General features: G+C 33.2%; 1 protein-coding gene and 1 pseudogene across 3 annotated transcripts in view; one reads left to right on the plus strand and one right to left on the minus strand.

Moving 5' to 3' along the window:
* The window catches only part of Anapc10 (anaphase promoting complex subunit 10), an 82958-nt gene extending 70189 nt beyond the window's left edge, over positions 1-12769 (plus strand). For 2 of the 3 annotated variants that reach the window (XM_003476845.5, XM_013140778.3), the window contains exon 5: positions 9391-12769. In XM_003476845.5, coding sequence (XP_003476893.1) covers positions 9391-9621 — 231 coding nt within the window. In that variant the 3' untranslated portion in view covers positions 9622-12769. The remainder of the gene's footprint in view (positions 1-9390) is intronic. The other variant, XR_010051482.1, reaches the window with a different exon arrangement.
* LOC106029159 (PEST proteolytic signal-containing nuclear protein-like) lies at positions 3105-6199 on the minus strand (annotated as a pseudogene).
* Positions 12770-13170: the final 401 nt, after the last annotated feature.

The raw sequence follows: 13170 nt of genomic DNA on the forward strand, positions 1-13170 counted from the left end.
ACTTGTAGTAGTGTTCTGTTGGACAGAACTGCTCAGATACATTTTCTGTTGCTAGGGAGCGTTACTTTTCCTCCCTCAGACACTGAAACCCATTACTCTCCTTGGGCCCTGAGCTAAGCTGAGGCTGCATCGCTTCTGTTTTGATGAGGTTCTGTCTCCTGTTGTTTAACATTCCCAGAGCACAGCTGCTCTAGGCTTTCAGGTGGAGTTGGCGTGATCACAGGTGCTTGCCCTTGGCAGGTTCTAGACTGCAGTACCCTTAGCTGTGTCCCTGAGCTCCGAGCGACTGCTAGGAACTCTGCTCTGCATCTCAGACACCTCTTGCTTAACCCTTCAGCCCTGATCCTGGACAGCTTTGGTATGTGGCAGATGTTTTGAGGGGAAATAGACTGTGTTTGAAGTCTAGTTTTGTCTTTTTGAAAGACTATTAGTCCTAATAACAAGTTTCTCTGGTTCCAAGAAACAGCAGTCTTGCTGGGTAGAGCCACAATTCAAAACAGCTTGCTATTTTTCAGAACCCGCAAATGCTCGCACAGTTAAAATAATGGCATAAAGACCGTTTACCTTGTCCAGGTTCTCTTCTTCCCAGAGTCTTGGCCATTACTGATCCTCACTGCTTTAGAAGCTCTCTCATCCCTTGAAAATGGTGATTTTTAATTTTACCAATAGCTGTTTACCTGGAATTTTGGTTTGCACAAAGGTGATTCCATCTTCTTTAAAAAAGTCATTAAAAAGCTTTTTAAAAATTATATTAGTATATGTTTGTGATTCATGTAGCTGACAGTCATCTTGAAGAGTGGTTACATGTACAGACGCAACTTCTGTCTCTTTTTTCAAATCCCCTTTGCTTCCCCCTCCCTCACTTTTCCTTCACTTTCCTGCCCCATTTTTTTTTTTTGTTCTTTTTGATATGGTCTTAGCTCATGTACTTAGCATGCAGTATTTACATTAATTGAAGTTATTTATTCTGTACATGGTATATCTTTATTCTACTTACTTTCCCTTTCCCTCCTCCTTACCCTTCACATTTTTCCCCTTGAATTACTTCCTATTGTAAGAGATCGCCTAGTCTCCTTTTATCCATCCGTCATTATTTTCTTTGTTCTTTGCCTCACTCAAATGAGAGACATCATGTATTTAAGCTTGTGTGTCTAGTTTATTTCATTCAACATTATATTTTTCAGTTGCAACTGTTTTCCTACAGATGTTTCAAATCTATCATTCTTCATAGCAGAGTAGTATTCCATTACATATAGATACCCCATTTTCTGTATCCAGTCATCTGTTGATGGACATGCAGGCTGTTTGCAGGACTTAGCTGTTATGAGTTGTGCTGCTATCAGCATCGATATGCATGTTGCTATAGTATAGTGACTTCAGCTTTTTGGAGAAGACCTGAAGCAGAGGGATTGCTGGGTCATGGGAAATTTCTTATTTCACTTTTTTGATCTCCACACTGATTTCCATAATGCTTATACTAATTTACATGTCCACCAATAAAGGAGTGTTCTTTTTTCATTACAGCTTCACCAATATTTGCTGTTGTTGATTTCTTAATGATTACCATTCTTTCTGGAGTAAGATGGAATCTTAACATTGCTTGAATTTGCATTTCTCTAATGCCCAGAGATACTCAGCATTTTTTAATATATTTGTTGACAATTTATGTTTCTTCTTCTGTGACATATCTGTTCATTTCTCATGCTCATTTCTTGACTGGATCTTTAATTTTAGATGGCTTAATTTTTTTTTGTTTTAAATTATTTGTATATTTTATTTTATTTTAATTTTTTTGAAGTTTGACAAAATTTATTGGTTATTTTAGTAAAGACATTCATCGCAGTCATTTCTCCTCATCTTGACCTTAGATTAGTATTTCATTTGGGTCAAGAAAAGAGTACGTAGGAGAGGCATGTTATTTTAACAAATAGTAAAATGGACAAAAATGAATAAGTTTGCCTAGATAAAAGTAAGTTAAATTCATGTATGTTGATATAATTAAATCATGTGAGAACTAACAGTTCTATATACATTTCCATTGTTTTACTTGGGCTTAATCTAAACTTTAATGTAAAAGAACAACTTATTAGGCATATGCACAGGTTTCTTCTCTGGAATTACTACCTATTAAAAAAGATCAGCAAGTAACAACCACCAAAAAAATAGTCTGAAGCTGCCTTGAAATTTAACATTGTTGGAATTCTGAGGGAAATCATCATATCATTTTACTTTTGTTTGTGACTATGTTTTTAAAGAAGTGTTGGGGCTGGGGATTTAGCTCAGCGGCATAAGCACCTGCCCTGCAACCAGGCAGTCGTGAGTTCGATCCCTGGTACTGATAAAAAGGAAAAAGACAAAAAAAAAAGAGAAGTGTTTAATTGTCACATTAAAAAGTCCATATACAATAGAAAAATACAAACCAAACAGCCTACAATACACCAGTTGAAGCGTATATGTGATGAGCAATTTCATAAAATGTTTGAAGATGCATTTTCTTTCGTTTTATTTTCAGTACCTACAATATGCTTTTGAGAGGCCACTAGTCAGTATGTGTATACTTAACCATATTGACTATTCTAATAAGAAATTCTGTAATGAAGGCAATTCAGATTGGATTTAACAACTTAGTAACATAAATGCACAGACAAAGTTACAGAAAATGCATCTTATTGTTTTCCATCTTCATACAGTATTAAATTTGGTGGGTTTTTTTTTTTTTGGTGTTTATACCTTTTAAAAAATAAATTTTTGGGGGGTGGTCCGTATTTTAAAAGAAACAGCTTTCTTATAATTTGCAAGTTCTGGTGGAAATGCTTACAGGAACTAGCTAATAAACAAAAACCAAGAGAAGCACATTCAAAATACTGATTTACTTTGGTAGCAAATGGCTGTTCTTTGAAGAATAATGAAGACAAACCAGACCATTAAGGTGAAATGGGCTGTTTCAAATGCTCAATACTTCACATAAAAATTTAAAAAAAAATTTTTTGTAAAAGAGCTAAGTATTTGTATCCACTGATAGCAATGCAATATCTAATATATGACAACTTGAAACAAAACAAATGCCCATAAGGAAAAAAATTCTTTTAATTTTATCTACTTACTTTCAGTCAATAGTTCTACAACATTTTCTTTTCAATATGATACTCCCCCTTTCTCTGTATAAGGCTGTTCCTGGGAGCCAGACAGTTTAGGTAATGAGGGAGTTAATTTAGGAGTAACTGCTTGCAGTTTTAAATAGTAACTTTTTGCGTCTCTCTTAATGTGCTAATAATTGTGTCTAAAAAAATACGCAATTCTTAAAAAGGTACCACTTTTGATTTCTTTATTATCTGTAACCTTTGGAAACTAATCACATGAAACTACAAAATTAGCAAATGTCTTGAAATCTGTATATAAAACATAAATTACCTCTAATTTCAAACTCTCACTTATTAGTGTACCACTCAATCTTAAAAAAAAAAAAAAATGAAAAAGCAAAAGCGGCTCCAAAGATAGTCTTATACCATTTTTTTAAAAAAGGAAACTGTTCCTTTTAACTTTACACCCACCCCACACTCTAATTCAAAACACATCATTTAATTGTCTTGGTCGTGGACGTTCCCAAGGTGAGATTTTATATTCCATTCCCTAGCTTCTGGTTATCAGAAAACCTATGCTTTCCTTTATTGAAAGAGTTTGGTCCAGCTGATGTCAGTGTATCCCTTCCAGTATTCTTCATCCTTATCTTTGCTTCTGGAGGCATTTCCTCAGGTTCACTATCTTTATCTTCATTAAAAGCTGCTGTACTGAAAGGATTTTTGGAGCAAGAGTTGGAACAGTTTCTTTAGGCTTACTTGATCCAAGTTTGATGGATATAGCTGATGCTTTCTTTGCTGTCTGACCACCTATGGCAAATCCAAATTTGGAGATCTTTGTAGACTTTGTTGGGATGTCTGCAGCTTCTTCAGCGGATCACTTCTCAGTGCTGTGACTGGAACTTTCCCCTCCATTACTGAAAGAACAGTCTTAGTTTTCACAGGTTTTTCTGCTTCTTCAGGTCCTCCAGCGGCTCCAGCTCGCTTGGACTTCTCAGGCTTCTCCTCTCCCGCCTTTTGGTCCGCTATTTTCCCGGCCACGGCCTATTTGTATATTTTAAATATTAGTATTCTGAGGAGTAGCTGGCAAATTTTTCTCCCCATTCTATAGATTGTCTCTTCACAATGCTGATTGATTTTTTTGCAATATAGATGCTTTTTAGTCAAATATAATCTGATTTGTTCACTGTTGCTGTTACTTGTTGTGCGACTGAAGTTCTGTTTAGAAAAATCCTTTCTTGAGCCAGGCATGGTGACGCACACCTGTAATCCCAGCACTTGGGAAGCTGAGGCAGGATTGCTGAGTTCGAGGCCAGCCCTTGCTACATAGTTCGAGGCCAGTCTGAACCTACATAGTGAGATCCAGTCCCAGCAAAACAAAATGAAACAAAACCCTTTCCTATACCTGAGTATTCAAATGTATTACCTATTTTTATCTTCTGTTTGGTTTAATGTTTCTATTTTCATGTTTAGATCTTTGGTCCATTTTTATTTTAACTTAGTACCTGGTGAGAGATAAGGGTCTAGTTTCAGTCTTCTGCAAACAGATAACCAGTTTTCCCAACACCACTTGTTGAATAGGTTGTCTTTCCTCCAACATATACTTTTGGCAGTTTGTTGAAGATTAGATAGCTGAAGAGTCAGGGGAATTTTCTGTATCCACAGTTCTGTTCCGTTGACCCACACATAACTAGACAGGTGCATCTTCTGAGAGACAAGGAAGAGATGACAAAGAAAGAATACCTAAAGGAGATGAGGACATGACACAAGGACATTTTCCCTTTTTCTCTTTGAATTGCATCAAATTCTGTAGAAAGTACCGGAAAGGAAGTTTGAACCAAGAAGGATCTCAGGGATTTGGCAATAATGCAATTTACCTTATCTCATTACCTAACATTCCTACAAAGAAAGTGTAACGATTATACAGCAATAAAATCCTAATTTCATTTTTGACTTATAAAAGTGATAGTTTCATGATCCTGCCTAACAGAGAAACTAAAGTTTAGTAAAGAGAAGTAATTTGGCTGAACTCAAAACTGGAAGTGAAATTCAAATCTAGATTCTCTTTTATCATCTGATCTAATGTTCTTTCCACTGCATTGTTTTTATCTATTGCTATCATTTGTTGATTACTCATTACATGGATATGACTTTTAGTCTTTACAACAAAAAGAAGATATAATATTCTGTTATGCATGCATTTTTGCTGCTGTTATTCGCAGTTAAAAGGAGGAAATTACGCAGTACTAAAACTATGTTTTGAAAGAGACTTTTAAAAATATTCTTATTTATCCTCAGTTGCTCAGATGGGCAAGGAAGGGGGAAGAAAAAACAAGTGGAGAAGAGCAGGGAAAAGGGAAAAAAGAAGATACAGTACAATATTCCTGAATTGTTTTTCTAGAGAAACTCATGGAATCCAGATTTAGAGTCACTGATTCTCTTGCTGTGGGCTGTATTTATAAGATAAACTTGTGTTTTTCTGTGATATACATAGTTCATATGTGTTCAGTAAATAGCATTTAAAATCAGTATATATATTAAAAATTACTGCTTAACTTTAGAGAAATTTTTATAAACTTAATTTTTTTCCTTTTTAAAATTTTATTTTATTTAAAGAAAGACTAAACAAAACAGAAAATGGGTAGAAATAATACATACATTCAGAGAAAAAATAAACAGTAAGAAGTTACTAGTTAATGTTTACATACTGTCCTTTTATAAATAGTTGTTCAAGATACAAAAGTGGGACATAAAAAGTGGGAATTCAAGCAGCAAGACTGCAAACAGTTCTGTTCAACTGTCCAACAAAAACTTAGTAATATGGTTGTTAATCCTATACACTTAAACATACATGCAGTTATCCATGTCTTCATTTATGTTGAGATTAAACAAATTAGTTTTATTTTCTTACAAGATGTTTCTTCACTTGTTAATGATGGACAGTTTGGACTCTTAAAAATGATAAAGACAGTTTGGACTCAAAGTAAAACAGTTTTTTAAATTAAATTGCTATTTCTTAGTGAAAAACACTAAAATGTAGCTTTTATACTATCTTTTAAACTAAGTAAAACACTCATTTTCCAAGAAAAGAAGCTTTGTTAGATGCTTACGAAAGAACTCATTTTTGTTAATATTTTCATAATTTATACAGATTTGATTTATTATCACATGAATTTGGGGTTTTTAGGCACAATCCTTGAAATAAAATCAGAAACATAATGTTAAAATTTTTCTTGTTTGTATCAGCACAATTTTCCCTTGGTCATATGAATTTATGTTTTTATAATGTATATTTCCCTTGATTTTATTTTTATTTATTTTTATTTTTTATTGTTTTTGGTACCAGAAGTCAAACTCATGACCTCGTGCTTCCCAGGCAGGTGCTTATGCCGCTGAAATAAACCTACGGCCCTTTGATTGTGTGTATTTATAGAAGAGAATGTGTTTTTTTGGGGGAGAGGATGTGTTCTTTTGTGTGAGAGTATGACATTTTTTATAGATGAGAACAGTTATGTGTCTATAAGTTATCAAATTACCCTTCGGGGTTGTATTCTTTTTTATTTTTTTATTTTTGGTACCAGGGATTGAATTCATGACCTCGCGCTTGCCAGGCAAGTGCTCATTTATGCCACTGAGCTAAATCCCTGACCCGAGGCTTGTATTCTTAAAAGAGAAATTGTCTGGCACATTTCTGTTGCTTTTGTTAAATTCTTCTGCTAATTTGTTGTTGAATGTCAGTGAATATAATCTTTAGTATCTTTAGAGTTATAGTTACTATTAAATTATGTTAGACATTTGGATAGCAGTTCAACTTAGGTACTATCTAATGTACTTCAGCCTACTCCATCTCAATGACTTGAAAAAGTTAATGATTTTATCAACTTCTTATTTTTTTACTTACCACCAAGTGTATTCATTTATTTATGTACTTATTTTGCAGTTCCGAGGATAAAATTTAGGATCTTTGCATGTTAGGCAAATGCTTTACCACAAACTGAGCAAGTTGATATTTTGTGGGGGCGACAAATTACATTCTAAGGAAAATAACTAATTAATGCATATGCTTATTCCAAAGAAACAGGAGCTCCTTCAGAGAAACAGTGTAAGCTCATTAAAATTTAGGACAGTGCAATAGGCAAAGCTTATTTTGGACATAACTTCAAAAGCACATCAAAGAAAAGTAACTATAGACAAATTAGATTGCATCAAACTAAAAAGCTTCCCTATAGCAAAGAAAGTAACCATTGAAGTGAAGAGAAACCCTACAGAAAGGGAGAAAATATTTGCACACTAGATGTGAGAGGTTAATGTCCAGAATATATGAGGACTTCAAACGATGGAAGAGCAAAGAAACTCTAATAATCTTATGAAAAAACAGGAAATAGATCTAAATAAGCGTTTCTCAAAATAAGATGTATCAATGAATAATGGCTATATGAAAAATCTTTAATATCACAAATTACGAGAAAAATGCATATCAGAGCCTCAGTAAGGTAATTATCTTGTTAAAATTTGCTACCATCTATGAGAAAAAATTGGGCTTTGAGATGTATTTCAGTAGTAGAGCATGTGTTTAGGATAATAAGGCCTTGTGTTTGATCCCTAGCATTACTAAAAAAAAAAAAAAAAAGACAAAAGATAACAAGTGTTGGTAAGGGTGTGGAAAAAAGGGAATCCTCTTGCACACTGTGGGAATGTAAATTATCCATTATGGAAAAAATATAAAGGTTCTTTAGAAACTTCAAAATAGAACTAGAATATGATCCAACAGTCCTGTCCCTGAATATGAATCCAAGTCATTAATGTCAAAGAGAACACTATACTCCTGTGCTTATTGTAGCACTAGTCACAATATTCATGGACTGCAAACAACCAAAGAGTGAAATCTTTTGCATTTGCAACAACCTGGATGGAACTGGAGGCTACTATGTAAGTGAAATAAGCCAAACACAGAACTATACAAGTACTGTATGATCTCACTTATATGTGGAATCTAAAAAAATCAATCACACAGAACTGAGCCTGAGATAGTGGTAACCTGAGGCCTGAGAACTCGAGGGAGAGAGAGATGGAGAGAGGTTGACCAGTAGGCACTAAGTAGCTGTTAGATAGGGTAAGAAGTTGTAATGTGCTGTTGCACAGTACGGTGACTATCCATTGCAACCAAAAAGAAGAAAGAATTTTGAATGTTTTTCCCATATGAAGAGCTAAATATTTGAAGAGATAAATTTAACCTGGTAAACAATGTGTAAGAGTATCAGAACATCATGTGGAGCCCCATTAAAATGTACATGTTTTGCATTTTTATGTATCAGTTAAAACATAAGTTTAATTTAAAAAGGAACTATATCCTGATTCATGTTTTCAAGAGCTGTGAGTCTGTAAAGGGTCTGTGTATGCACTGTTAAGAAACCTTCATTCAATACCTTAGAAAGAAAGTATCTGGAAACTTCCCCATTTGGTAAAGCGCTCACATCACATCATCATCTTCTAAGAATCACATTCGCATTTATGTTTTCAAAATCTGTGTTCCTGATCTATAAAGGACCTACATGTCTGTGTAAAACACCTTGGAAAAAGAACTAATTAAAGCATTTCAGAACTGATGATGATTATTTTCTCTTTATTTCAGGTAATGATTAAAATGACATGAAGTGCCTTCGTATTTTAAGTGCTTTCGTTACTTAATTTATATCTTTGGATTTTAAAAATATTGAATACTTCTGTATGTCAGATATTATACACTATTTCTTTTGTTGTTTTCAATATCCATAGGAAGTAGGTGATAATCCCATTTTTGAAATGTTATTAAAATGAATTATATAATTCAGGCTTATAATGATTAAATAATATGACTAAGCTCAATTAGTTAATAAGGTATTGAACTTGCATTCAAGCCTGTGTAGCAGACAAAAGGGCTAGTATTTTTCATTTAATAGCATTTAGTATTTTGAACATAGAAAATCAGAAATATATTGCTTATTTTTTTTATGCGCAATAGCAGCATGTTGCTATTATTTTCCACATTGGATATCTGTTATAAATATATCATATTTATAAAATTGTATTTTTTTAACCTATGCAAAATTTGTTACATTTCTAAAGATACTAAAGCATGTACTTTCTTTCTATGGCTAGCTAATATAGTTTTCTGTTAGCACTGTGATTCATGCATCTATTTTTATAATGGTTATTATCACACTGTCATCTCCTAAGTGAACAAAATGTTAATTATAATTTAACTTTAGAGTACATTCATTATTATACATTATATTTTGGGCAAAAGCATAATCTAACTTTCTTTTCTTGTCAGCAACTTGAATTGGTGGAACCAAGTGGCTGGATTCACGTTCCCTTAACTGATAATCATAAGAAGCCAACTCGCACATTCATGATACAGATTGCTGTTCTAGCCAATCACCAAAATGGAAGAGACACCCACATGAGACAGATTAAAATATATACACCAGTGGAAGAGAGCTCTATTGGTAAATTTCCTAGGTGTACAACTATTGATTTTACGATGTATCGTTCAATAAGGTGATTTTAAAATGGTGTAAAAATGATTAAATATGTTTTTTGTCGTGCTATTACATATTGATATAATCCCATAAAGATATCTTTATTGAAAAAAATCAGTTGTTTTGCAGTTTTATGTATGTTTAAAAGTATTTTGCTTTGATAAATAAATCATTTTTGGGTCATACTGTCTCTGCTTTCCTAACATATAATAAAGCTTACACATTTTATATTACTAAAAGAAATATGAAGCCAATCATATTTTCTTGTATTTGAAAACTAGTTAAACTGAAAATTTCAAAATGTACACAGAGGGTTTTTTTAGTATTTTTTATAGGTACATGTTCATAGTACATAATTATATTCCCCCTTCTACCTTGTCTCCCATCCATCTCTTGGCCCTTTACCTTTTGCAAAAAATCTATTTTCCTTTTTCTATTATCTGTCTTTTATTTTATTTGCTCTTTTATATGTTATGTTTCTTGTATAAGAGAATTAATGTTACAATTAACATTAATGTGTCTGGTTTATTTTGCTTTATATTGTTTCTGAATGTTGTATCTTTTTAAATATTTGATCTTTTCAGTTGAACTTAATATTGTCTGATAAGAAGCCATCTGATTGCAGGTATATAATTAATTGTCTCATATTTATGTCCACAAGAAACTTAACAACCCTAGGGTTGTGTGTATCCTGATGATATCATGTTGGCTATTGTTGTATCACCTGTGGTTTATCTCAGTTATAGTGACAGAGTTAGTTTCAAATTCGTCTTTGAAATCTTAGCATTGCTTGGGTATAACATAGCCTGTGAACATTTATAAATGTACGAAATTACTCTTTATAAAGATTTAAAATGAATGGTTTAAAATCGGTAGTTGGTTTCATGTATTTTTCCCTTCTATGTCTATTACCTTTGAGGGGATAGTTACTGGACCACAGAACTTCCTCCCATTCACTCTTTGGAGAAGATTGCTTGGTGATTCATGCATTGCTAAGTATACATAGTCTTTTCTTTTATTCTGCATAGTATTATTTACTTAGATACTGTTGAAAAAAGATTGAATTTTTCACTATCAAAAATTTTGCTCTTTTATGAGCTTCAGAAAGTTTTATTATTTTTGTTTTGTTCTGTCTTTGTCTCTCTCCCCTCTTTCTTCTCTCTCTCCCCCCTCTCTCTCCTCCCTCTGTCTCCCTATTTCTCTCTTTCTGTCTCTGTCTCTGTCTCTTTTTTTCTGTCTCTCTTCTTTCTCTTGTCTCTCTGTGTCTCTGTCTCTGTCTCTCTGTCTGTCTCTCTCTCTCTCTCTCTCTGTGTCTGTCTCTGTCTGCCTGTCTCTCTCTCTGTTCTGGGAATCAAACTCATGACCTAGTGCATGCCAGGCAGGTGCTTAGGCCACTCAGCTGTATCCCCAGCCCTGTTTTGTTCCCTTTGAAGTAAAAACGAGTAGTTGATTTATAGGGCCAGCAAAAGTTAGTAGTCAAAGCAAATTTGAAATCACCAAATTCAGTAGGGTAGATGTGGAATGTGGGGCATTATGAAAGAAAGAATGGAAGGAAAACATAAAGAGGGGAACTAAAGAAAATGGAGAGACTCAAGGAAATGAGAATAGAAATACAAACTAGGGATTGATGCCTAATAGTGCTGTGAACAGCAGGGTCTTAGTTTCAAAGAAATCTATTTCTCAGAAAGTATAAGAACATTATTCAAAATAATGTTCTGCTTAATTAAAGCTTGCTTAAGAGAAAAGAGGAGAAAGACTAACCATTCATTATGTGATCCTATTGTTTATCTCCTACTAGTAGGAGTTTGACAAGAGACTCCTAAAAAGAAAGAATGAAGAAAAGTGTTGAGAAAACTAGTCTGTTTTTTACTTTTACACTCTTTTTATATTTTTCACATGTCAGCAGACTAACAGTCTTACTAGGGTTGAGAAAATTTTATAGCTGAGAATTATTGAGATAATGCTTTTTATTACAAGGATAATTTTAAATGCAGACCGACTAAGTGTTGTATTAACAAAGCAGAGTTTTCTAAAGCAGTTGTATTCACTTTTGTGTCTGCATGGTGCTGGAGATCAAACTCAGGACCTTATGCATATTAAGTGTGCACCATACCCATAAAGAACATGCCTAACCCACATTTCATTTAAAAAATGCATATTATATTGGTACAGCTCAGTAGTAAAGCAATCACTTAGTATGTGCAAGATCATGACTTTCAGCCCACTTTGTATTTGACAGATTTGTATCCAAAACATACAGAGAACTTCTACAACTCAGCAGTAAAAAGAAAAGAATTAAAAAATGAGTGAAAGATTTGAATACTTACCTTTACAAGTATGCTGTGACCCAGCCATTCTATTCCTTTACATTTGCTAACGTAAACCGAGCATATGTCCATATAAAAATTTGTTCATGAATGTTCATAGCAACTTACTTGTAGTATAAGTTTAGTATCTTTTATTCATAATGTTTAGACTCCGAAGTGCTTTGGGTTTTTGGATTTTGAAATACTTAACGTATACATGGGATATTTAGAGGCCTTTATTTTGGGGTTTCTAAACACTCATTTATATTTTATGCACTTTGTATACAGGTAATTTTATGTAGTATTTTTAGTGTGTCTACATTTCAACTGTGATATAGCACGTGAAGTCATATATAGAATTGTTTGTGGCATAACATGAGTGCTTAAAATGTCAGATTTTTGAGCATTTCAGATTTTGGATTTTCAGATTTTAGATGTTCAGTTGATATCTCAAAATTTTCTGGAAGCACCTCAAATCTGGATCAGCAGAATGTATAAAGAAATTGAAATATATTCATATAATGAAATATTACTCAGCAATAAAAATGATTGAACTATATGTGCAGAAATATGGATGAATTCACAAAATAATTCAGAGAAAGAAGTTTTATAGAGTACATACATATGATTCCATTTTTAAATAAATTCCAGAAAACATAGACATCTAAAGTGACAAAGTGGAGCAGTGATTCTGTAAGATAGGAGTAGAAAAATGAAATGGACTACTTTGGTGAATGATGAGTGTTCATTATCCTGATGATAACAATGGTTTCACAGCTGTACATATGTGCCAAAACTCATGAAATTGTATATTTTATGTGCAGCTTAGTGTATATTATACCTCAATAAAGCTGATTTAAAAATATGTACTTTATCTCTTTCAAATAGGAATTGCTTAAAGATACCAGATGTGAACTATTTATATTTTTTATTGTATGGGACCTGAGAATAAAATTCTAAAATTGGAAAAGCTGTTGTTGACAGTTAATAACACAGTGACAGAAAATTCACTGATTCATTTGCAAGTAAATGCTTTTTAGTACTGGACAAACTATGGTTATAAAATTAAAAATTTTGATCTCCCTAGTAATGTAGGCATAGATCAGTTTATTATGTCAGGAAATAGTGTCACAAGAAACTATAAAATTGGAGTTTTAAGTTATAAAGTCATGGAACACTAATAAATACTCAAGTTTACAAGGACTTACTGATTCAACTGATATGTTTATGCCTAGATTTTGGAAATTAAATTAGATGTAATAAGGA

This window comes from Cavia porcellus, unplaced genomic scaffold, assembly GCF_034190915.1.
Source record: "Cavia porcellus strain 051 isolate PalLab524CR breed Dunkin Hartley unplaced genomic scaffold, mCavPor4.1 scaffold_14, whole genome shotgun sequence".
In the NCBI taxonomy this organism is placed as follows: Eukaryota; Metazoa; Chordata; class Mammalia; order Rodentia; family Caviidae; genus Cavia; species Cavia porcellus.